Source organism: Pagrus pagrus (assembly GCF_965226575.1).
Source record: "Pagrus pagrus genome assembly, chromosome: 11".
NCBI classification, from domain to species: domain Eukaryota; kingdom Metazoa; phylum Chordata; class Actinopteri; order Spariformes; family Sparidae; genus Pagrus; species Pagrus pagrus.
The window spans coordinates 30,976,343-31,003,147 of NC_140195.1; the positions used below are offsets into that span (position 1 = coordinate 30,976,343).

General features: G+C 40.9%; 1 protein-coding gene across 5 annotated transcripts in view; it reads right to left on the bottom strand.

Moving 5' to 3' along the window:
* The window catches only part of atp2b3b (ATPase plasma membrane Ca2+ transporting 3b), an 89,473-nt gene that overhangs the window by 52,200 nt on the left and 10,468 nt on the right, over positions 1-26,805 (bottom strand). For all 5 annotated transcript variants that reach the window (XM_084365965.1, XM_084365969.1, XM_084365966.1 and 2 more), the window contains exons 3-6: positions 15,449-15,646; positions 13,331-13,588; positions 11,556-11,681; positions 7,622-7,747 (exon numbers count right to left, since the gene is read on the bottom strand). In XM_084365965.1, the coding sequence (XP_084222091.1) occupies positions 7,622-7,747; positions 11,556-11,681; positions 13,331-13,588; positions 15,449-15,646 (708 nt within the window). The remainder of the gene's footprint in view (positions 1-7,621; positions 7,748-11,555; positions 11,682-13,330; positions 13,589-15,448; positions 15,647-26,805) is intronic.

Below are 26,805 nucleotides of genomic sequence, written 5' to 3' on the forward strand. Positions count from 1 at the left end.
ACACGAAGTGTTCCTGGCAGAAGGATTAGAAGAAGAGCTTGCATTTGTCTCTTTTTTGAGGTTTTTGTGCTGGCATCAACATAGAGTGTTTTATTTTGAAAATTAACCAGATGTCATGTTTTTGTTTCGTGTCTGACTTCCTGTCTGTTCTGTGCTGAATTGCTGCATCGTGCTCCGGCATCCACCAGATATAGAAGTTCTGTGTATCTGCTCTGGAGGGATGCGTACTGCCGGAGCTGGGACGCAGCAGACACGCAGCGCAGCGGACCCGGTGGAAGTTAAAGGTCCCTTATTATACTGTTTTTCATCAATTTCACACAGCTGTCAGAGGTCCAACAACATTGTATTCGAAATGTATTGCCCCAAACCCATCCGTCAGGGGTCGACAATATAAATGGCCCTGTGGCCCGGACGTACTTTTAAAACTGTCAGGACCACCAGAACGCTCCAAGCACTGGCCCGATGGGGCCAGTGAAAAATATGCCTTGAAAAAAAAGGTTTGGTAAAAGAAATCTAATTTCACATTAATTCCATGTGGTACTGTGTTTTGCAATGATTTCTGTGAAATCGTCTCGGTTATTACCGCTAACACACAGTGTTACGTGATCCCGATCAAAGACAGCAAGCAGTGTGCTCTCCCTTGGACGTAAACACACCACCTGCACAGCTCGCTCTTTCCAGCGTAACGCGTGCTGCTCGCACACTGCTGCTGACTGTTGACACGGAGTTTCTCACCGGCACTGTTCCCGACATCAGTAATGTTTCTAAAACCCCCAGTACCGGGCCAAACGCCGGGCAAAAAACAAAAAGAAAAGAAAAGAAAGGCAACGGAGGAGTTGAGAGAGAGTGAGAGGAATTATGAAAACAAAAGGGCAAGAAAGTTCCAGCCTCAGTGGCGAGACTGCTGGAATTGGCTGGGGTATGACGAGGAAAAAATTAGGTCTATTGTGAACTGTGCAGGTCAATGCCCACATTTGCAGACAAGTAAGTTAGAGAAAAGTTGAAGTGTATGAACAGAAGTGTATGATAACGCATTGCTGTGTAACTACGGAGAAAATAACGGTCTCGCTTGCAAACGCAGATCTGCAAGCACACATGTCCCATTTGTTTGAATTATTATTGTTATTATATTATTAATAATTATTATGATACAATTATTTTAACAATCTAATGATAAACACTTGCTTTATAGAAATTATAGTAGCTAGTTTTTTATATTTATGATGAATACAGGCAGGAGATGTGAGTTGTGAGGTTTTTTTTGCTTGTTTATTTGAGGAATTCTCCACTCTACAAGGGCCATGTGGCAGAAAGGGCTAGTGGCCCGGAAGGCCAGTGGCAAATTTCCCTTATTGTCTACCCCTGCCATCCGTGGTCCTAAATTTCAGCTGTCTAAAAGTCGCTCAAGTGAGCTCTACTGAGAGCAGGCTGTTTCTGTGCCTGCACTTTTAATGCTAATGAGCTCCGTCTGTCAGCACCTGCCTTGCCTGCTACACGCCCCTCTCAGGGAGAGGATGCTGCTTACGCTAGCGGTAGCATGTGCTAATGTTTACGGTGGATGTATTGCTTTTGCTCACCGAGATGCTGTCGTTCAACCATACCAGTTTGACCTAGAATCGGACCCAGAAGGAGAGGCTCAGAAAAATACAGACTCAGGCTCTGGGCAACGACATTGCGAAACACTGCTTTCTTACCGCTGGACACACAGAACTCTCGGATATCTCCGGGAAGAGGGGGGAGTGTTTTCGCGCAAAGGAGGCCGGCCTATGCAAATCACTCCTTTCGTTACGTAACGAAAGGAGTGATGTCGTTGCCCAGAGCTAGACACGCAAATTGCTCTGTTGTTGGTTGTAAAAATCAACATAAGTGCCTATATTCTGTCCCAGCTACAGAAGAACAGAAGAGACAGTGGTTGCGTTTCATTTTTAATGACAATGTGCCGGCTACGGTTCCTGTAAGTCTGTTTGTGTGTGCTAACCACTTCACATGGACTGCTTCAGTAACGAGGGTCAGTACAAAGCTGGCTTTGCCTCGACACTGACCCTCGTAAAAGGATCAGTCCTGTGCAACTGCACACGAGCCACAGGTTAGTGTCGCCACGTTTTGATAGTATTTACAGTTGCCTACGCGTATGGTGAAGTCAGCTTGAAATTGGCTAACTAGTTAGATGTTAATAATATTACGGGGAGCTTGGTTGTCACAGTAAAAAGTCTGGAAACGTGCAGACTGGAGACAGAGACTATGCGAACAGTGTCCAAGAGTTTGGAGACTGTGTTGGAGACAAACACAGCTTTCGCTAGCTGTTTTTAGATGTTACCTGTTGCAGGTCAGTGGGGGATGGGAGCCGGGTGGTTGTGTTGGGGAGTCCTGCTGCAGCCGCAGAGTCTGTCTTTTTCTGCGCCTCTCCTTCTGGGTCCGATTCTAGGTCAAACTGGTATGGTTGAACGACAGCATCTCGGTGAGCAATAGCAATACATCCACCGTAAACATTAGCGTATGCTACCGCTAGCGTAAGCGGCATCCTCTCCCTGAGAGGGGCGTGTAGCAGGCAAGGCAGGTGCTGACAGACGGAGCTCATTAGCATTAAAGGTGCAGGCACAGAAACAGCCTGCTCTCAGTAGAGCTCACTTGAGCGACTTTTAGACAGCTGAAATTTAGGACCACGGATGGCAGGGGTAGACAATAAGGGAAATTTGCCACTGGCCTTCCGGGCCACTAGCCCTTTCTGCCACATGGCCCTTGTAGAGTGGAGAATTCCTCAAATAAACAAGCAAAAAAAACCTCACAACTCACATCTCCTGCCTGTATTTATCATAAATATAAAAACTGAACAGCCTGTAGGAGCCCCATTTTACCAGTGGGTGGGCTGCAGAGACCATGCAGGACTGGTTTGCTTTCCTGATTCTGGGAGTTGGTAGGCTCAGGGAGGACCAGTTCATATATGTAGAGACCAGAGAAAACATGTTTTTCATAATATATTTAACACATAGACTAGAGTGAAACCGATCAGCTCTGCTGCCATGGCAGAGCTGTAACGCAGCAGACACGTATCTGGTAGAATCTAGGGGTTAGCGTGAGTTGACTGGAGTGGCCTGGATGGGTTGGCCAAGTTGCTGAGAGTCTGTGACTGACAGGGCTGCTTCTCTCACATGAGAGGCTCGAAACTCAGCACGCAGCGGCTCAGCTGGGTCCTCTTGGAGCAGAGGTCCACCTGCATCTGTGAAGGGGTATGGTTTCCATGTCAGGTGAATCCTGGTTCAGCTGGACAGGGGCCATACTTACAAGGCTGACCTGTGTTCCATCCATCCTGGTCTCTGCCTGGTGCAAGGGGTCCTGGACTGGCGTATGTTGGAGTGCATCTGTCTGTTGAACTCCAACACAATCTTCCCGTGTGTGGGAGGTCTCATCTTTCCTGGCCCAGACTTCCTGTCGCAGGCGAGAGTTCGCTGGGGCTTGCAGCTGGGCTTTGCACTGATACAGCAGCGCTATCTGACCAAGCACTTCCAACAGTGCATTGCGGCTTTCCAGCCGCGTCATTGACATAGCAAATTAACTCCTTTAATTTCTCATCACAGGTGCTAATATCATAGCTATTTACTATGGAGAGGCGGAGGAGACCAGCGACCGCATCCTGCAGGGCTGGGTCCGCTCCTGTCACACTAGGGTTTTGGAGACTCATTTTACTGAAGTAGCTGCTACAGCCAGTCGTTTCAATAAACTTATGTGAGGGGCTGCTATGTTGCTAATAGTGTTAGTGACCTCAGAATCTAAATAGCATGCAAACTATTTAGGGTTAAAAGAAAAATCTAACCACTAGTACACTACAGCAATCTACAAACCACAACTGAATATGTTTGGTCAATTATGGGTGCCTACTTTCCAAAAAAGATTTCAACAAAAACAATTTGAAAATTTAAAAATGAATAATTCTGCATTATTGTGCATAAATATTGCAATAAAGCTGCTTTAAGGTAGTCTCAAATGTGGCACCATTTGTTAGGGAACAAAGGTAAGGCAGGTGTGGTTATTAGCAATTAATTATCAAAATTAATAATCAATAACACGGGGCACCACCCTGGAATCAGGGACCAATAACCAGACCAGAAAACAGTCTCACAAGAAGTGTTCACTATAATTTTACATATTCATAAGATATTTAAAATTAAAGGAACAGTGAAGGAAATGAATCCCAGCACTGACCATCACAACCAGCAGTTACCACAAAGCATATGCACGAATAATCACTGAAAATGGCTCTGTACAATATAATAGAATGTATTAATGTGAGCAAATTGATCAATAATCAATAATACTTCAATCAACAAACATCTTTCAACTACAGCAGCTAAACTATGAAACTAAAACACTTAGACAAACTCATGCAACAAACAACAAACATGCATGCGGTGTGTGTGTGTGTGTGTGTGTGTGTGTGTGTGTGTGTGTGTGTGTGTGTGTGTGCGTGCGTCAGAGAGACAAAGAGATAGAGAGAGAGAGCCAAAATGGTGGACATGGAGACAGAGAGAGCCAAGATGGCCGACGCGATCTCTTGGAAGATGACGTCACAGAGTGTTAAAGATGGAAATATTGACCAAAAGAAAAGTGGATGAAATACCTCTCCCCAGATTACAAACTGATGATAAAAAATACACTGATGCTGACATATTGGAGACTGAGGTCATCCAATGGAGTATTATAAGGTTTTCTCTAACAATTTCCTGCAAATTAGAAGTTATGATACCAAAGTTAATTCATGCTGACCAGAAAGGGTTCTTTAAGAACAGACATGGATTGGACAATGTTTGGTGACTGCTCCTTATACCTGGCCGAAAAAAGGAAAAACCTATATCTATGGATGCAAACAAGGCGTTTGATAGGACTGTGCCAAGCTTTCAATTTTTGACTCTTGAGGCCATGGACTTTAGAGAGAAATGTATTCACTATGTTAAAATATTGTTTAATTCTCCCAAAGCCAACGTTTTAACAAATGACGTCCTCACTAGGGCTGCTGGCAACGTTGTCCAAGCTCACCCTTGCTGCCATTGAGCCTGTGATGAGAATTTTGTACTTCATGTAGAGGAATGTGAATTGACATTTACACAGCCCTATTTAGAGAGACTTAACGCAGAATTATTTTAACAGAGCCATTAGCTATTTCCATCTGATCCAATCCCGCTATTTCGGGAAGCAAATTTGGTACAAGTGAGCACTAATTGTCTCTTTATGCAGATGACCTCTTGTTACATAACTGACCCGCGCACATCAGTACGCTTATTAGGGCAATGAAACAGCGCAGTTTCGTGATATGAATTAAATTATATTAAAAGTGAGATTCTACCACTTAATATACAGGATGATAATATAAGATCTTTCACTGACCCATTGAAATGGTGCATGAATGGTTTTAAATATCTCGGCACAAACATATGCAAATCAGATAAGCAGATATTTAAAAATAATTATATAAAATTGAACCTGATAATACTGAATACATTTGATGCTTGGCAAGAATGTCACTTCAGGAAGACTCCTTTATGGGGTAACCCCAATCTCTCAAACCACATTGCTGACACAGTATTACAAAGACGGAAAGATAAAAAACAACTCAAACAGTTCATATATTAATGATACATTTGCTAACTTTTAACAATTGAAAAATTCAACCTTCCTGCACAAAGTTTTTTCAAATGTCCAAAAAATCTCAAAAGAAACCCCTTTTGAAACAGTCCTGTATAACAGGACATGTACAGCAACCAAGGGAGTAACATTTTCTATATAAGGCATTGTCAGTGACAACTTACCTGGCTATGATAAGGCATCCACAAAAGGAAAATGGGAAACAGATATAGGTTGTGTTTTAAGTGAGGAGGATTGGCATCAACTACTGGAGTGGGCAAAGTATAGGCAAATCTAATTTAATATATTTCACAGAACATATTACATCCACTACAGATTGCATAACATTGACAGCAACATTTCTCAACATGTGTCTGCAATGTAAAGTCAATAAAGGTGATCTCCATGGACGTCGGAACTATTTTTTGAGAAGGGGGGCGGGATTTTTGTTGGGAGGGGCGGGGGAAGCACGCACACTTATCAGTGATTAAGGATTTGATTTGAAGTTATTTTATAATAGCATGCAGTTATACAGTAAGAGAACTAGAATGGATGAACACGGCATCTTTATTGTTAAGAAAATGAAACTTTGATAACTAAATCAAGCCATTTAAGGAACATAACAGCATTATTTGTACCCTTGAATGAAAAAAAGAAAAGTCTGCGCTCCTGACTCAGGGCTTTCATGCATTTCCAAAAGTGGACCTTCTTCAAACAAGGATGATGATATCCTTTTTTTATGTGTTGTTGTTTTTTTACTAATTGTCTTAAATAATATTTTCTAATGCACAAATGGAAACATATTTTTGTATCACAATTGCACTGTAATGTAAGCATGTGTTAATAAAAACAAATATTTCCCCCCCCCCCAAAAAAATGGAGGTAGCGATAGAAAATAGCAAGGGTTGCACGAGGAGAGACAGGCCAGATAAAGCAACAGAAAGTGTCCAGAGTTTGGAATAATTACAAGCTGAAACAAAACAAAAACCTTGTACAGTCTGCCTATTGTAAAACTGAGCTAGCCAACCGCAATATCACTAATATCAATGCTATAGAATCTCAGCAGAACATATCCAGTCTACCATTATGCATCCACTTCGCAAGCATGCCCAACACAAGGTAACATTAAGGTAAACATTCAACTGTCAGATGACTGCAGATTGAGATGTAAAGCATACTTACTTACTTTAATTATGGCTGTATGTAATAGCTAGTCAAGAACGTAAATCATCATGGTGGCTAGTTATGACGGCACTAGGTAAACTGAGTTTGGCTCAAGGGAATAACCACAGAAAAAAAATGCTACAGTCAATTTGTAAAAACCTGAGCTTCATTCACGCTGTTATTATAATAGTAACACATACACACACACACGCAGACACACGCACACAGCAGCCCTTCAACATAATAAAAACATGTACAGTAGCTTGTGTAAAATTAGCTACTCACTGCAGTCAATGAAAAAATAATTGTCTCTTTAAGAGACGTGTCTTATTGTCTCTTTTGTTTATTTAATATTGCTTTTTAATAAAGCAAAAGTATTTCTTATCCAATTACTAGATTAAACATTGATACAATCGGTAGAATACTCAATTACTGAATTACTTTATACCTGCAGCCATACTGACTTTAAATGGAGGCTCTGGCCAAGGCGCCACCAGACTCAAGGGCGCCTCCACCTCTGTGCGTGAATACATGTTAACTGACTGGAGCAGTTGTAAGTATTTATCCATGGAGACCGAGGTGTATGAGAAACACTGTCTTCTTTCCTGGGTTTTGTTAACATCTGTTTACTTACTACATTTACTGGTTCGTATATTTCAAGAAGAAAAAACATTTGTACCTCTAACGTATCACTAAATATTAAGTCTTTTCATCTTTCTATATGAGCAGGTAAAACTACAAATAAACTGCAGTATATTTTCAACAAAAATATTCATCTGTCTGTCAATGCAGTCCAAAACACCTTTCTGTAAATGTTGGGTCTCTCCACTGATTCACTTACCTTTCTTCTCCTTCCCATCTTCCTCCATCTCTCCAGCACCCAGCAGGGTGAAGATGATTCCCGTCTGTGAGTTGACACCCACAGCTGTCACCAGCATCCTGCCTGAGCCCTCCATCACATGAGTACCTTCACATCCAAACAGATTACTTGTTAGAGGAAAAACCAAACTTAAAAAAAAAAAAAACAACCTCTTGACCCTGTCTTTGGGTTGCATCAAAAGTATACATCTGGCAAGTGGGTCACACAATAAGTAATTAGGTCAAGAGTTTTGTAGAAGGTTGGTCTAGTTTGGTAATCTCAACCAGCCATTCCCAAACTCAAGAATGAGGTGGCCCACTTTAAATTGAGAAAATCCACCCAGGCTTCACAATTCTGATCAACACAGAGAATACGATTAATTATTTCCCCATAAAATATTTTATTTCATAAACGTAACAATTTCTGATGATTTTAAGTCAAACATTGATTCTAACTCTAGCTCTGTTTTGGTGTCCAGCAGCTCCTGAAAAAAATATGTGGCTCTTTAGCTGCTGAATCCTCCACTTTGTCCACCTGCTGTCTGCTACTTAACTAAAGGTTAATAGAGCCTTTTCATTGCCAACAACTGGTTGCTGCAACTGGAAATTAGACTGATGGGAGCAGTGATACTGAACCAAAACATGACCACAACCAGGGCCATAGCCAGAACTTCTGAGGTCATGCATTCTATACCTGCTTGGAGGGTGCAGGGGGCATGCCCCCCCCCCCCCCCACACACACACACACACAAACATTTTGAAGACCATAGTGTAAATCTTTGCATTATAATGCATAATATATGCTTAAGAAAAAAATGTCGGTGCCAAAACAGAGAGGAAAATTGTACTAGAATTCAAGAGAAGATACGTGACAAATATGGAAAATTTTAAAATCACTCTTTTTCAGTTCAGTTTCCTATTGCATTGAAGTCACCTTCACTGTCAAACAAATTTAGCTGCAGTGGCTGTTCAGTGCTGATTTACTGGAGCCTACTGGACATTACCAGATGTGTTTTTTATGCCTGGGTGTGTGGTCGCCAAGTTAGTGGTTGTACAGGGAAGAAAGAGGAGATGGATTTTTTTGACTTAGAAAAATGCAGTTTGATTTAGACTTATTTATCTGAAAAACAATTACTCCATGTTCCACAAATTCCAAGTTGTATATCATTGTTGAAAAGATACAAAGGCTTAATATGTCCTTAAATTAAGTACGCCTATATACCAATAATATGCCCTTTAGAATAATAAGTTAGTGTAATTGTAATTCTTATTTGCAGTACAATACAAAAAAAATTATCAATTAATCAATGGAATAGTTAAAAGTGAGGTCACTGTAACATTTCGGTAATAATCACTAGACAAACAACTCTCTATCTGCCTCATGTCCTGTCTGCAGAGATTCAGATGCATGAAGGAGCAGCACAGAGAACAAAAGGAATTAGAAACTTTTGTCACTACAAAATCTTTAGCAGCACAATGACACAGGAGATACAGGCTTGCATATATATGCAAACATAGAGGTGCTTTGGAGAGGCTGGGCGGTGTTTTCCCTGTGCTGGAGCTGCTGTCGTTCACACACACACACCTGCAAGGGCGTTTGGGCAAATCAGCACCTGCTTAAGCACCCTGATCTTCAGCCTGCCTGCTGCCAGATGATTTTGTCAGTTTGACGTGCTATATGGTCGCGTTCTCTAGTGTTCTTCTAGTTCCTTCTAGCATGAGTGTTTTCTTGTGTTGCACTTTGCCAAGATCCTAATATTGCTTCTCTACTCCTCTAGTGAACGCCCTCCCTGGATCAGCTCCACGCTCCACCTGTCACCCAGCCTCCGGCACCTCTGCCATCAACTCTCCCAGTGCCTCCCCATCCCTAGTGCTATCCTCCAGCCCCGCCATGTGTGTTGCCTTCGCTTCATCTCCAGTGCCCGCTCCACATTTCTCCTGACCTGCCCTCTTGTGGTACAATAGATATCTTTTATACTGCTCCCTGCTCTGGTGTCCACTTCTGGATTCTAAACCAACCACCGACACATTGTAACAGAAACTCCTATCAAACTGTCCTCAGTTATACTCCAGCTGACTCTGAAGGTAAAAGTTTGGACATCATGTTTTAAATTAGTATAGATTAATAATCTGAGTTCAGAATTTGAACGCAGTTACTCCTTCTTCTTCAGTCCCTCTGGTGTAACTCGTAGCCTTATTACTTGTTTTGAGAGAGTAGGTCAGGTGTAGCCCCTCAGGCGTAGCACACAAAGTGAATGACAGGTTTAAGCAATTGGCCACTCATTTATATATTACCAAATTTGATAAAGACATGGAAGACATACCGAGGACATGACCTCAACGGTAGCTATTGGCCTGACCACAGCCAAAACCGAAAAGTTCTAATACAATGAGCTGAAAGATGCTAAAATTCTGCATACAGCTGAGGGAAACTCTATCAGGGTATCTCCTACTGTGATGAATATCCGAGCAACTTATCACGTACCCAAGATAAAAAAAAATATCAAAATTTATGACAGGTCAACCCATGACTGTACTGAGGGTTTTAAAATATTAATTCCCCCAGCAACACCCCACCCACCAAAAAAAAAAATGTATACGCCACCAACCAAACTAAGTAAAAAACAAATTCAGAGTATTTCAAAAAGCATACATTTTCATGTTTTATTCATTAATTTACATATATTTGTTTCAAGCTTCCTGCACCAAATATCACACAACAAATACAGGCTTAAAACTATAGAGCAACAATAACCAAGAATATCCCAGGACAAATTCAAAAGGAGACCATTTCAAAAGCTTCACTTTACGGAGCAGAAATGTTCTCTTATGACGGATACAGACTAATGTGTCTTAACCAGCATGAATTTTCCGTAAATCTCACAATTTGGCCTGTGATATTTTGAATCACGTGCTGCCACATATCACTATTGCCGCTGGTTTGACCTGCATGGAGCCCAAATGTGGTTTTTTTAAAAACAAACAAACAAAAAAAAAAAAATTCCAGGCAGAGTCTGGAACCGGACTATATATCGTGATGATATCGTGGTATCATTACATCCCTAGTCACTACAAATCAATACAAAGTTGTCCTGAGTGATGGTTTGAGTATAAAAATTATGAATCATGAATCATGCTATGGGCTTTGCAGTCACCAGATCTTAGCCCAGTCTAACACATCTGGCAGATTTCGGACTGACGTGTCAGACAGCACTCTCCACCACAAAACTTAATAAAACTTATGATGTCTTCAAGAAGAGAAAAAAATAGGGGTAGACCAATATGGCTTTTTCAGGGCCGATACCAATTGGAGTGATATTCACTTGCAGTAAAAATGAAAATCTTAGTGTCAAAATGTTGAATAAGCAGTGATGGAATAAACCTAAGTACAATATACTCAAGTGCTGTTCTTAAGTACAATTTTCAGGTAGTTTACTTGAGTACTACTACTGTACTCCCTCTCTCAACCCAACCTGAGGCAGATGGCTGCCCACCATTGAGTCCGGTTCTGCTTGAGGTTCCTGCCTGTTAAAAGGCAGTTTTTCTCAACACTGTCTCCAAGTACTTCCTCATGGGGAAAATGTTGGGCCTCTGTGAATAAATGGGTTAACCAGTATGGTCTACACCTGCTCAATTTGGAAAGTGTCATAAGATCATTTTCGTTGTGAATTGGCACAATACAAATACAGATTGAGTGATTGATGATATTTCCATTTTCTGCTACATTTATTTGATCAATTTAGTTACTTTGCAAATTCAGATTATTCAATCAGTTTATTTTATCGGCAATCTGAAAAATCACCAACACTGATAAATAATCAGTTATCAGGTCTGCATGGCAGAACCTTGTGACAGTGTGCATCTAATGTCTGCCCCACTGTGCCACCTGTACAAAAGACAAAAATGTGAAAACAAACCTGAGAGCAGCATGGGGTCCTTATCCACAGATTTGCGTACATGGTCAGACTCTCCTGTAAGAGAACTTTCATCTATCTTCAGGTCGTTGCCTTGGACCAAGATACCATCAGTTGGCAGCAGATCCCCTGAAAACAGACAGGAGGAGATCAGTGCTTGATTCATTTTGTACTTTATGTTCCTCTTTGATAGGGACATGCCAACACATTTATGTGTCAGTATCTCTTGTGGACATATTATGTACTATTACAGAGATAAGTAGTACAGGTATAGTAGACATAGTGAGAATGTGGGAAATATTCTTATTTAAGTCTTTGCTGAGAGTTAGATGAGAGGATTGAGACTGCTCTGACGTCTGTGCATAAATATGAAGCAACGTACAACCAGGAGGTCATGAGTTTAGCTTAGCTTGGTTTAGTTTAGTAGAAAGATGGAAATTATTGCTAGCTTGACTGTGTGCAAAGGTAGAAAATCCACCTACCAACGTCTCTCAATTTTACTAAGTTACACATTACATCTTGTTTGTTGAATCCATACACAAATAGAAAGGAAAAAAACATTTGAGTTGTGGTTATAGTACATGACTCCCATTAACACCACCCCTAACCCATGTTTCTATCTTTGTCTGTGCACAGATTAATAAACTTGTTTTTGTAAATTGTTGATTGGTAGAATGTAGAGGTAACAGACTGTTAGGCTTGCTGTTTTCCTCTGCTTCCAAGCATGATGCCTAACAGTAACACGTAGTTGACATGTGTAGTATGCAAATTTCTCACATTACAGTATTGTTAACATTTTATTTATTTGTTCTGTTTGTCCTTCACATGCAGACTAACCCCAGTTTTGCCATTTTTATTTCAGGGTGAAAAGAGTACTCAGATTAAGTGTTGTCAGAAGAACAAAAAACTCACTGTACTTTAAAGCATACAAAAAAATCTCCAACGTGTGCCTACCAGGGGGATAAATTCTAATTGCCACATTAAAATCCTTAAAAAGGCACCTATACCTTCTACCTCATTAAACAAATCCAGAATCATGCTGGTAGGCCAGCCTTTTAAAATCAGAATTCTCTCTGTGCTCATTGAAAATCGGATTTTGAGCACTCTGAACAATGAATGTGAAAACAGCCTTCAAGTGTCAAACTCTGCATATCCACACACAGAGGTTTGGCTTTCTTTTGAGTATTTCACTGCTGGTCAGAGAAAATACACAATTGTATTTTGCTTCTCATAGCTTGTGATGGGCATTTGTTTAGGGCTTGGTTTAAAAAACAATTTTCTGATTCAAATCAACCTTTATTTGAATGATCCAACATTATAATATCATAATATTGAGCTTGCAGTATATGCCTTTTCTTGTGGACGCGTGTCAGCGTTAACAAACATTAATTAAGCACAAGATGGGGCACCCATTAGCTCAGTTGGTAGAGCGGGCGTCCCATGTGCAGAGGCCTTGCCCTCGCTGCAGCAGCCCAGGGTTCAAGTCTGGCCTGGGCCCTTTGCTGCATGTCACTCTCTCAACCTGTTTCCTGTCATCTCTCTGACGCTGTCCTATCAATAAAGGCCAAAAAAAAATTAAGCACAAAATGCAGGTAGATTTTCAGTTTGGCAACTAAAGGCTGTCTCTACCATGTTTTGCTGTCATTTAATTAGTGGCGATAGCCAGCTCACTTTGTTATTTTCTAATATTCTATAGGATGAACAATTAATCATTCAATTTGAAAAATATTAATAAATTGCTGCCATTTTGCTACAATAACCATTTGTGATGGTCTTACCGTATTTGACCTGGGCCAAATCCCCCACAACCATGTCAGCCACAGGAATCTGGATGACATTTCCTTTTCGCACGACAGTGAACTTCTGTTCTTGCTCGATCCGACTCTGTAGACCCCGGAACTGCTTCTCTTTCGACCAATCGTTAAATGCAGTAACCAGGACGACACACACAACAGACAGCAGAATGGCTGCACCCTCTATCCAGCCTGTGTCTCCCTCGCCTTCATCCTCTGCGCCCCCCGACACAGCCCCACATGCTGAAGAGAGGGGAAGGAGCGGATGGTTGGTTATTAGAGACATGATATCACAACTGAATCAAATATTTAACCAGCTGGTGGGTGGTATAGCTAGTTTGGATAGGTTGCTATCTTCCCCGTAAGTTATCAACTGTAAGATGGAAAACAAAATTAAGACAAGACAGACGATCTGTGATCCAAATGTGAATAAATGGGTCTTCCTCTACCAAAACTGATGGATGACAAATATCAAAATCCAAAAGCCAAACCAAAGATAGTTACCCTCTTATGTTGCACCATCCTACCCAAAGAAATGAATGTAAAGATAGTTTGCATGTGCTGCTGTTGGGTGCACTATGAGGTGTCAAACAGAACCACACTGTCCCATATTTCCTCCATTGTTTGTTGAGCCCACTTCCAACCTCTTACTGTGGTAAACAGACCCAGAAAGCTAATGGCAACAATGACAACATTTTATTGGACAATGATTGTTATTTCAATCATCTGAGGCTGATACTGAAGCAGCATTTAAGTGTAAGTTCAGCACGCAATGTGTGCCCAGCTGAATCATATGCTTTTGTAAAACTTTGTTCCCCTCTCTCTTGACTGTCTGCACAGAGCTGTGCTACAGGAACACTACAAAGGCAGATTGCAGATATTTTGATGTGGACTCACTCACTTTCCTCACTTTACTTACCCTCAAAACTATCCTATAGTGATAATATTCTATGGTGGACGATGTTAGCAAATATTGAAATATTTCAGATAGATATTGCTGTGTTACTGAAATGACTGAATCAGTCCACTGACTTTATGACTCTACGTGTGCTTCTGTCAGGCCTCGATCATACATACCCATTTCACACTGGCCAAAGAAACTACTTACACTCGCTAACATCTGGCTTTTGTGTGAAATATGAATGTGTACAATGAGGATTTACTCCCGGGTCAGTTAACCCTACAGTAGTCACAATTATTTATTGTCTTGTCTGTTAACACACTAATTTACTTTTCAGGCACAATACTGAGACATGTGTTGAAGTTGAGGATGCTGGCTTGTTATCATCCTTCCATCCGTCTCTGTCAAGCAGCGCTTGAACATTGTTCAGTTGGCACTTAGTTTGAAAGAGAGACTGCACATGTACAACTCTCTGCGTATTTATATATACGCCCTACATTTGGTGTAAAAGTGGTAACAGAGAAAAGCCTTGGAATGGCAGATGATCAGCTGCTTGCACTATGATGTAACATTTACCATTAACACAATAATGTCAAATTAAAAAAAATTCATATAAACCCATTTATCAATTAAATACACCTGGGTTTGGCTGCTTAAGGCTTACTTGGTTTGGTATAATGATTTATGGAGGCTAGCAAAGGCACAGCACTGGTCATTGCTATTGTTAAGAAAGCAATGGCGCTGCCCTACAGGTATAGATGTCATTCTTGTGTTACACGTCATGCCTCTTTTGCTTCCAGAATGCCAGCATGCTATCTCACAACACACACTGGGGTGGCATAATGCCAGCGTTGTTTAGTTCAGTGTAAGAAAGGTCTCCATCTATTATTTTTACTGTTGTTCAACTCCAGCTTCAGCACTGAAACATTTTGGGAATGTCCAGCTCCGACAAAGTGCAGCAAAATGTGTATTTAAAAGGAAACAGTTGCACATGTTGTGTTACACAAACGCACTGCCTTTTTAATTTGGTTTATTCATGTTGCTTATTATTGGATAACACCTCTGACCCACCCACCAAACAAGAGAATAAGTACCTCAAAGCCTTCACACAATGTTTAACACCATTTCAGATGGAACCTGCCCTTTGCTGTTAGGCCTGCATTTCTGACACCCTCCAAAACCACCTCTCTGCCTGTCCTTACATTCACTTTCCTTTCCCGGAGGCTGGTAGAAAGAGAGGCCGAGGGAGATGATGGCAGCAGCCTCCAAGATGATGAGTGTCACATCCTGTAAGGCCTCCCACACGAGCTCCAGAAAGGTCTTGGGCTTCTTTGGAGGGATGAAGTTTTGGCCGAACGTTTGACACCGACGCTCCAGGTCTGCTGGGTCCCCACTGAGGCCTGACAAGTGGAGACACAAGATAAGACAAAGAGAAAGACACAAGGAGAAACAAAAAAAAATGCATAAGCAAAATTCATATCCACCGAGAGACAAATATTGTGCACATTCACAATGCAAGTCACTTTCTGCTTTAAATAAAAAGTTTGAAGGTTTATTTAATTTCAGTGAGAATTATGTTATCAGTCACCACTTTGAGTGTCATTTCATTCATAAAAGTGTAGAAAAAATTCCATATTGCAGTGTTAAGCATCAGCAAAACTGATGAGACAAACTTTCTCTATCCAGTAAACTAGTTAAACCACATTCGATCTGAATTATGACTGCTAACTCTGAGATTACTTTCGTCCCTCCAAACTCTTCTCTCTTATCTCCAGCCTCACCGTCCTCTCCTCCTCAACCTCACTCCTAAGTGATTGTTTCCATGGTGACCAGGATATCAGGTCCAGGGCTTCCTGTCTCTAACAAGTTTCTGCCCAACAACAGGTGATGTCATTCCTGCAGTGTGCTAGGTTTGGAGTAGAGCTTTTTTTCTGATTGGCTGTTGGTGAGAGAAAAGAGCGATTTGTGTGCTGTGGTTGGCCAAGATGGGTGACTATCTTTCCGTCTGTTTGCGTGTGTGTGTGTGTGTGTGTGTTTGAAGACATCCTGGTCCAATGTGCTTGCTGCACGGAGTCATATGTAGCTCCCAGTGTTGCTGAAGAGTTGTGTAGCAATATGATGCTCAACAGGGTTCAGGCCCAGGCAAGGCAGAGAGAGAGGGAGAGAGAAAATCAGTGACCTTATGCTGAGTAATCGTAGCAAGCTGTATCCTCCTTCCATTAGCCCATCCCTCCCTCTCTCCCTTCCTCATCCATCCCTCCATTCCTCCTCATCCTCTTCCACAGCCTCTCTCATTGGCTCACCTCTTCTCTTTTTCTCCCTCTCTCAATCTCCCCTTGATGTGTCCTTGACAATGCGGCAAGCTGTTCTAGCTTTCTCTCCTCACCCCTCACACCCCCACCACACACACACTCCCTTTTTCTCTTCTCATCGTTTCACCTCCTTGTCCTTTCAGTCTCTTCAATCTGGATATAATGCGCTCATACTGCAATGCTGGGGTATCCATATCTGTGTGTGTGTGTGTGTGTGTGTGTGTGTGTGTGTGTGTGTGTGCGTGCGTGCGTGCGTGCGTGCGTGCGTGCGTGCGTGCGTGCGTGCGTGCGTGCGTGCGTGTGTGTGTGCATAAGCGATTGTGTGAAACAAAGACAGAAACATCCCACTCTGTGTTGGTTTAACCCCCACTCCTCTGCTCGGTGTATCATATTATGGATGAAGCTCAGCATCAGCTACATCATAATGTATACACATGTGGTACATTTACCCTGAAGTTTATCCCTTGACATTATCTATTTGTGTAATACTGTAATACAAAATATTTCTGTTGGCATGACTATTTCTCTCTGTATATATTTCCTATCTATCTATCTGATCTGCTAATTCATGTTGCCTCTTTGTGGTTCTTTATTTCATTGTGTTATTCTAGTCATAATAAGCAGCTTTTTGTTGTACTGTCAAATGCCTCAGATCAGGAGCAGAAAATATCTTGAAATGTGAGCTTTCCTCTTTCCTCAGTGTTTCCCACACATAGGCTCATAAAATCTGAATTTCAACAGTTTTTTTCAATCACGGTGTGCAGTTGTAATTTCATAATGCTCACAGTCCAGCAGACCTTCATGGTCAAAGCTCTCAAATCTAAAAGTACAATTTTTAGGAAGCTGCCAAAATTCAAAGGTAACTCCAAAACTATAGGGGGAAGCAAAACCACTAACTGCTTCTCAACTATAATCTTTTGGAGTATTTTTGGCTGTAGTGACTACATGCCCTCAGCAAGTAGCTCAGCTAGCTGTTGTTGCTACCTGGGATGACAGAGTGGGGGAGTCACTGCGGGCAACTGGGCACAGTCACCTGGCCTCCCAGTGAACACAGTTGGACACCAGACTGGGACTAAATAAAGCCTCTATGACTTGAGGGATAAGAAGACACGGCAGGCGGAGACAGTAGAGGTATGAAGAGGAGAGAGAGAGAGTCAGGCATCAGCAGCGGGTGAAAACAGCGTGTAGAGCAGGATTATTTCCACATCTACTGAGGATTTATTTGGACCAAACCAGAGGTGATTGTTGAAAGGCAAACCAACACCGTTCTGGTGAGTTCTAGTTTGTTAATGTCCAGTTTGATAACGGGGACAATTAAGTTCTGTCTGTCTGTGCGTGTGTGTGTGTGTGTGTGTCTGTAGTCCAACATCACAAAAATGAAGAGAAATAAAGGGATGGTAGTTAAATAAGTGAAATGGCTACTGAAAGACGGTGTATTGTGTTCAGAGAAGAGAAGAGAAGAGAAGAGAAGAGAAGAGAAGAGAAGAGAAGAGAAGAGAAGAATTGTGTTGTTCATGCAACATTACTACGACTTCCTGCATCCTTCACAGCAGAGTTGGTCCACACTGTGAAAAGTTAGTTACCAGGTAAAAGACAGGCTGAAGTTACAATAGCCTTTATCCCAATTCGAGTTGCAGATCTGGAAAGGTTCTCTACTCGTGGATAAAAAAAGAGAAAATAAGGGGAATCATGAAATGTGTACTTCAAAATGGGGAATAGTTCATCTAAAATGGGAATTTGTTAATTAAAGGGGAAATAATCAGTAGACCCAGCAAAGTTGTCTAAATTATGAGTAAAATATATTTCTTTTAAAAAGAAATCTATGAATGTAACTTGTGAATGTGATAACAACACAACTCATTCCTAAGTTACTGTGAGCTGACAAAGGATTTATTCATTTTCCCCACATATGAGCTTTTCACATCCAGGAATTCATATCATAAACTCATTTCACACCTTGACCAGACATGGTCCAGCCATACACTAGGCTTTGACCTAGTCTTGTTTCTCACTTTCTTTAAAATTGGGAGATTTCAAAATTTTTGTTAATTTCTCAGGGAATAATGCATGGATCTTGATGAAAAAAACAGGTGTATTTAGGTGGCTGGTATCTATGAGTGGATACTAGATCTGGTGATCTTAAATGATGGTTGAGCAGATATGAGTGGTTTAAAAGTTATAGGGCTATCAAGTTTGATATTAGATTAGGCTTGACTGAATGTAAGGGGACTGTTGGGCCTTGGCGGAGGTATGCGCACTACTGACAGCCATTTTAGTTTTCTAAATGTTTAAAACTACAATTCTGGCCATATCTTATAGTTTGCTCCCTCAATGTGGATAGATTGATTCATGAGGTCAAATCATGCATTGGGTAACATGCATAAAAACGGTTGCTGTTTGTGTTGCCAGGATTGCGGATGCCTGGGAGAAGGGGAGTCCAAATAATGGTGATACAGCTTGGTTTTAACACTACTGCCGGCTAATGTCTTGTCACAGGGAAAGGAAATGGATAAATAGGACTCAGGCTTGCCAAACAACGGGAGATCAGATACTGGTGAGCGCACATCTTTACGGAGACCTGTCTCTACCACTACATCCTGGGTCAAGCAGTTGCATACGACAGGCAGACTGCGTTTTGAGCCGACAGAGTGCAGGACTGCAGCAGGCCAAAGAGAGGTGGACTCTGTGTTTATAACGTTGATGCTTTATGCTCACACGCAGTCAAAGTGGATGGACAGTGGTTACCTGATGTTGAACTTTTAATATGAGGATACCGACCACATTATCATCACCATCTTGTTGCTGCTGTTTACATTCACTCCGACAAAGATTCACAAGATGCACTACGTGTTTATGTATATTTGTATATAAATAACTGTATATATGTTCTGTGTTTTGTTTAGCATGAAGGAGTTTAAAAAAGTTTAATTTTGTGATGCAACTTTGTGTAGTTTTAATGACCAATAAATTACCTTTTACCATGTAGCAAATAAAAGCTTGCTTAACTACTTTGACTGAATCACAATGTTTATTTACAATATCTTCTGGATAGAAAACCATTGGAGGGTATTTGACGACCTGAGAATAACAAATGTAATAGTCCACTTTAATGCATGCACACTGGCTGCCTCTCCTTTCTGTTTCTCTCTATCAGCAATGTTTTGTGCTTGCTTCGTCAGCAGCTTGTTTAATAAAGTCGACCAAAAAGCACACCTCTTGTGTAGAATTTTTTAAACTTGCGATTCCATTGTCTTTACAGCAGGTGAGCCGTATGTGGAGGAAGCTTGTTAATTATGTAGCGGATCAAAACCAACGTGCACCAAACGACATCTCAACAATCAGGTGCACTTACAAGTTTGTACAGAACAACGGCATGAGTAGGCCTACAGTACATTAAATAGGAGAGGTCACATCACAATCAGTACATTTACAGGATGGTGTGATTGATTGGTGCCTGTGTGATTCACAGTAAGCGGGAGAGCGAGGGCAGGTTGTCTGCTGGTTAATAAATCGTGTTCTTCTCTAGGACAGATTAAAAGAATAAGTAAAAAAAAAAAGAAAAGAAGAAAAAGAAAGTATAAGATAAATATGAAATGCTAAAATGGGTCACCAAAAATACCTGGTATATTGATATACCCGGCCTGATATATTTAATTTAATTGTACTATTGTAATCCCACAAAGGAAATTCTTTTTTTTGACTCACATTACACACACACACACACACACAAACAATGTATAGTGGAGATAAATTAAGGGGCTGCCACATGCACGGCGCCCAACGAGCAGTGTTAGGGGCCGGTGCCTTGCTCAAGGGCACCTCGGCAATGCCCAGGGTGTGAACTAGCATTCTCCACTACAAGTCCACATCATACTTTTTTTTTGGTTTTTATTTAGCCTTTATTTAACCAGTGTAGTCCCATTGAGATCATAGATCTCTTTTATAAGGGAGACCTGGTCACAGACAACCTGGACTCAATGGATTTCATCATAGTTTTAAAGCTGCTCAGTGGTACAATATCCTGAAGTTTGAGTTCAGTCTGTAGATTGTTTTATGCAGCGGATGCCGAAAACCTAAAAGCTTTCTTTCTCAATTCAGTTTGGAATTTGTGAACAACAAATTGCAAAAAGTCAAGAGAACAAAGACTGTGATTTTCATATTTCAAGTTTAAAAGAGAAGATAAGTAAACAGAAAGTTTGTCAAGAATGGCTCTGTAAATAAAAACATAACAGTGGCTGAGGCAGCGTGCACCTAAAGCTGACTATTGAGTATAGCACAAATGATGAGTAAGAGAACCAGTTTTTAATGAATCTCAGAGCCCTGTGATACACTCTGTATAATAATAAACTTTATTTATAGGACAACTTTAAAAACAGTTTACAAAGTGCTTTAACAAACAAGCAAAAGCAGGAAACTCAATATTACAGAATAAACACTCAACAGTCGAGCCAAACACAAAACTAAAGTGGTTTAAAACAAGAAGGCAGAACAGAAGATGTAAAACCACAAGACAATATGAGTCATTACAAGTAAAAGGAATAAAAGCTATAAAACAGGCAAGATTACAGAAAAAGAAAGGGGGGGAGTAATGCAAAAATAGAGATCAATAAAATCAATAAAATCAATAAAGGGTGATAAGAGGACAACATCACATCAGCGGAATTAAGGACAGATCAGAAATAAAAGGTCGAAAATAATTAAAATTGTGCTCTCTCTCCTCTGTCAGCTGCTAAAAAGAGGGTTGCTGTACTGTGTAATGCTCTAAAACCTGACTGGAACTTCTCAAAAATGTTATTGTCACACATAAAAGCTTAAAGCTGAGTTGAAACCATTTTCTCTAAAACTTTGGATAAAAATGGAAGTTAGGGAGTTGGCCTAAAATTATTATCAAAGTAAAATAATCAAAATAATACAAAATAATTATTATCAAAGTCCAATTTCTTTAAAAGAGGTTGGACCACTGCATGTTTAAAAATAGATGGAAAATGACCATTTTCGAGTGAGCTGTTAATAATCAATAAAAAACTGGGCCCAGCTGTGTCAAAAACCTCTTTGAGAAATTTGGTGGCGATAGTTCCTAGGCTGCACATGGTTGATTTCATGTGTAAAACTTTGAATGTGCCTACTAAATCATGGTTGGAGGGATAATCTGTCTCTGTGATGATGAAAAAAAAAAATCTAACTCATTGAAAGAAATAAAATCATGACATAAAAATGGTTTTTAAGAGATTGGATGTTTAAAAGACCAAAAATAACAGGAGTACAATTGAGAGCAGATGGTGACACAGAATGTAGAGGAATTTGAATTCAATTGTAATGGTTAGCTGCAGAGGGTTGTGAAATTGAACTTGCTGGTGTTGGTCTACGGGGGGAGACTCCTGTATGGGGTGACAGTAGAGATAGCCAGGGAGAGCAGGCCATGGATGCCTCCCAGAGGGCAGCCGCAGCCGCAGCCACAGCCGCAGCCGGCGAGCGGGTGGAGCACCTACCCCTGGGACGAGCAGGTGGCAGGCAGAAGGAGGCAGGTTAAATGTGTAGTCCTCAGCAAAGGAGGAGCCCCCAAGTAGCTCAGGAGTGGAGGCCTGGACAGAGGAAAGAGGGTCGACCAGCTGGATCCCTTAAAGGGACTTGGGGCAGGATCAAGAAATAAGACTCAATAGTGACACGACGGCCGTTGTGGCCATTAGGGCAACTGCAGCCATCAGACAAGCTGGTGCGGGAGCGCGCATGAACTCTTCACAGCAGTGCAGCTGATGCCTTATCCCCTACACACACGAAGCAGCCGGGAAGCCGGCTCGCTGTGTGTAGCGACACACAAGCGCAGCGATTTACCGTTACGGTCTGAAAGGCACAGGTGAAAGCAAAGACGGCATATTGGGGGACAGAAATATAATCTCTGATACGGGATTGCTGTGTGTAAGCGGCTAATGTTGCTACACAGACACAAACAAACCGTTAGCCTGTGGCTACGTCACCTCCTGAATAACAGGTTGGGCTTTCGGTCCCATATATAAAGGGACGTATTTCTAACTATTCGGTTTCAGACTAAAGGACCGTGGAAAATGCGCAGTCTGTAACTATTCAGTGTTACACAGCGGTGGACTAAGTTACATGTTGGCAGCTAACGCTACTTTGCACGTTAGGTCACTCCGAGTCCTCGGTGATCTCATATGATTTTCAAATCAAGCTCTACACATGACCTGTAATGTTTTCTTACCTGGTTACTAGGAAATGAGCCATGTCAGCATCTGTTTTCAGTCCCAATTCCAGTTGAAGCTGCCTCCATGAGTCGAACGCGTATCCGATGTTTATTCGGGTGCCAGTCCGGCTTTGGTCGTAATTTCGTTTCGACTCACGACATGCCGCTGATAAAACCTTTGTTTTCTTCTTAGTATGACTTTTTAGTGGACTTTGTGGTGGTGGGTCGTTTGCTGGCCGTCGCAGAATCCATTACTACCCAAACACTAGTTTTGGTCCAGCGCGCTTGTCTTCGTCCCGTATCCAAGGACGCGCATTCAGCGTCATCAGACGTCACATCCGCAAGACTGCGCGGGAAATTCGGACAACAAATTACAGTACATTATGCAGCACACAGCCTGTTCAAGGCGATGGAGAGATACGTGGGGGGGCTCATTCTTTTTGGTTTTGAACGCTTCATCACCCATTAGCATTAAAAAACTTAAAATGCATGTTTATTTTTTCACAAATCCTGCCCCAAGTTCCTTTAATGTAGAGTTTGGTCCATCCCCACTCTCCACAGTTTAGGAACTTGTTGCTCAGCAAAAGAGTGTCAGATGAAAGCAGGTCTTGACATGGACCCACGGCTCCAGGATGCAGGGAGTGGAGCAAGCTTGGGACATGCTGTCCAAACAAAAATCAGCATTTTCACATTGAAAGTTTCACAAACAAACACTGTCCATCCGCTTTGACTGTGTGTGAGCACCAAGTATTATGTCAAAAGTTGGTTTTCCTTTTCTATCCCACATGTCACAAAACCAAACATGTCCTGCCTTATAGCAACTCTAAGAGGCCACACTAGTTTTGTGTGCAATCTGGTGGAGGGCCTTTATACCACAATGTTGCAAGGGTACAGGGCTCAAAAGTCGATGACTTTCAGCCATCTGCGATGAACAATGGCATCGTCCATCAGCCAAATCCTATACTAAACACCTCTTTCAGAAACAAAGCTAAAAAACAGTTAGGAAAACAAAAAAGTAGTAAAATCTGAAGGAGCTACATGCTAAAGCTAAAGCTTCAGTGAAATTCACACAAAATCCAGCAATGTTACACCTTCCTGCAGGGTTTTGCAGAGGTGTGCGTGTGTTTATTTGTGCATTCTAGTTATAAAGGTGCACAATGTAGTTTTGAAGAAGAAATTTTATGAGAATAGGAATATCTTAATTGATTTTCATGACTGAATTAACTGAATAAACAAACTGTCCTCAAAGGACAAGGCAATGTCATACTGATTTACTTTGTTTGTGTTAGAATGACCCTTCCAAGTAGCTACCTTTCTAGCATCAAACAGTCCTCTGAGGGCCTTATTCCCCTCGAGGACAGCTTGTTTATATGGAATATATCAAATAACTATTTCTGAGTTTGTATATATTATAATTATAATTATATTATAATATTATAATTATTATAATATTGTAAACATTAACTTTTTGAGTTAGATTTTTTTCGCCAAAACCACATAGTGCACCTTTAATGTGACATTAGCTGTTTATTTCCTCATGGTTATTTTTGTTGACATATAGATAGATATTTATTTTGAGTAGTTATTTGTTTGCAATATACAGAGTTATTCATACACCTTTGTTTGGATAGTTTATTACTGAACCTGCCCGTCACACATTGCGCCACCCACCACCACAAGTACATTCTCAACCTGTGGAAAACACTGTTTCCCATCAGTGTTAGCACTTTGGGGCTTTGGCTGGTTTCTCACAGCAGATAACACCATATATAATATGTAACAGTCAACACAGTGCAAAAGAGGCCCATCCAAGTGTGTTGAGCAGTGTTTGGTCGTGTTTGTGTGTGTTGTTTGCCAACTATGCTTTGTAGGGACAACTGCAGATATATGACTCTATGTGTGTGTGTGTGTGTGTGTGTGTGTGTGTGTGTGTGTGTGTGTGTGTATGTTGGGTTTGTTGAGACCTGCTGCACTGATTCCTGACCAGCACACAGTGTCAAATTAGCACACAACACTCCACACGGACCTAACGTAACTCAACACCCACCGACTCTCTCGCTTTTTCTCCATCTCCCTCTTTCGCACACAAACACACACACACACACACACAAACATCCCCTAGACTTTGCTAACATTTGAACCCACACACTCTTCCATTTCTCTTCTCCTCCATTCACCCCCCTCTGTTCCACACATCTCCATCTCACAGTTCTCAGTCATCTTTATCTCCTTCTGACTTTCCCAGCCAACTTCTCTCTGCTGTTGTGTTGCTAGGTTACAAACTAGATCAAAGAGTGGGCATAGTGTGGTACCACACCCCTGTTAGATCATACAAGCATGTGCAGGCACGTACACACACTTAAGACATAGTGTGCGTGCGACGTGCGTGTGTGTGTGTGTGTGTGCGTGCGTGCATGTGTGTGTGCATTCACCAAATCAGTCCAACTTTGGGACTTTCCTAAATGTCTTTTTTTTTGTTATCTAAGCGACCATGACTTGCTAATTACTGACAAAGACAACTTCATAATAATAGAATCAAGTGACTAATTTCCCATGTTAAAAGTTTTATTTATTTATTGCCAATTGACACCTAATAATATGTAATGGGTGAGATGGTAAATGGTTAAAAATTGTATTTAAATTTACTGGCCTGCAGAAGTAGAAACCAGTTGGAAATAAAGCTGCGACAACTCACTTCAGTTTAGCAGCCTGCTGAGGGGAAGTTACACAGAACTAGTTGGAAATTTTAAAGTCATGATCAGCAGAAGTTAAGCAAAAGGCAGTTGGAAGTTTCCTGCAAATGTATTAAAAGAATTAGCAGCCATTTATTAAGTGCTTGTTGAAAAATGATTTAATAATAATGTGATGATTTTCAATGGGGTGATTTTCAATCAAATTTGAGGTAATTATTGTGGTAATGGGGGTAATTCAAAGAAATTTTAAATAAGCTACTTATCATGAATTTTGCGGACCTATAAAATGAAGTGTTACTAAAATGATAGGTTGTTTAATTAGTCAAATGACATTATACATCAAGCTAAAGTGATTGAATGGAATTATTTATTTAGAGTGCTTAACAATTTGGGGGTAGGAGAGTAGTTTATTAAATGGATAGGAGAGTAGATATTATTAAATAGATATAGTTGCTGTACACTGCACCAAGGGCAAGGGTTATTTACAAACAGGATACGCTCACAGGATTTTCTCCTGAAGAGAGGAACCTGTCAACGCTGTCCCCAATCCCCAATATTATTTGCCCTGACTATCGAACCTCTCGCAGAAGCTATAAGAGCTAATGATGACATTCATGGTATATAGCTGAACAAAAATACATTGTATGCAGATGACATATTATTTATATCGAGCCTACAAACCTTTTTACCTGCTACCCTGGAGGTTATACAATATTTTTGTTGCTTTTCAGGTTATAAGATAAATGTGGGAAAATCTGAAATGATGCCTCTTGGCTCATATGGAGATACTGCTAGTCTTAAAAAAATTCCATTCAAGTTATCTTTTCACTGGTCCATCTAACCTGGGCATAAATGTCTCTCCCACTGTATGTGAATTGTATAAACAAAATATGAACCTTCTTTTAAAGCTGTGACAGCAGACTTGGAGTGCCGGGCTATTCGTCCTATTTCTTAGATGAGTAGGATTAGCCTAATTAAAATTAACATATCACCACATATTCTTTATATAATACAGGTGATACCACTTTATACTGATAAGAAGATAGAAAAAGAGATTGATAGAATTTTATTGAGATTCATATGGAGAGGGAGGAAATTGAGAGTAAGATCCACTGTACTGCAGCTACCTATAAATTCTGGGGGACTTGCACTACCAAACATTTTAGTTTCTAGTTCATAGTCTTATGTCATTTCATCAGATTCAGTCCATTTATGGAACATCTTCATATCACTTTTTTGCCTTTCTTCAAATAAGTTATACATTTTATAATGACTGATTTGAGCAATATGACATCTTTACATAAGATGGAGGAAATCCTGATAATGAAAAGGAAGAGGAACTACTTTCTTTCTGA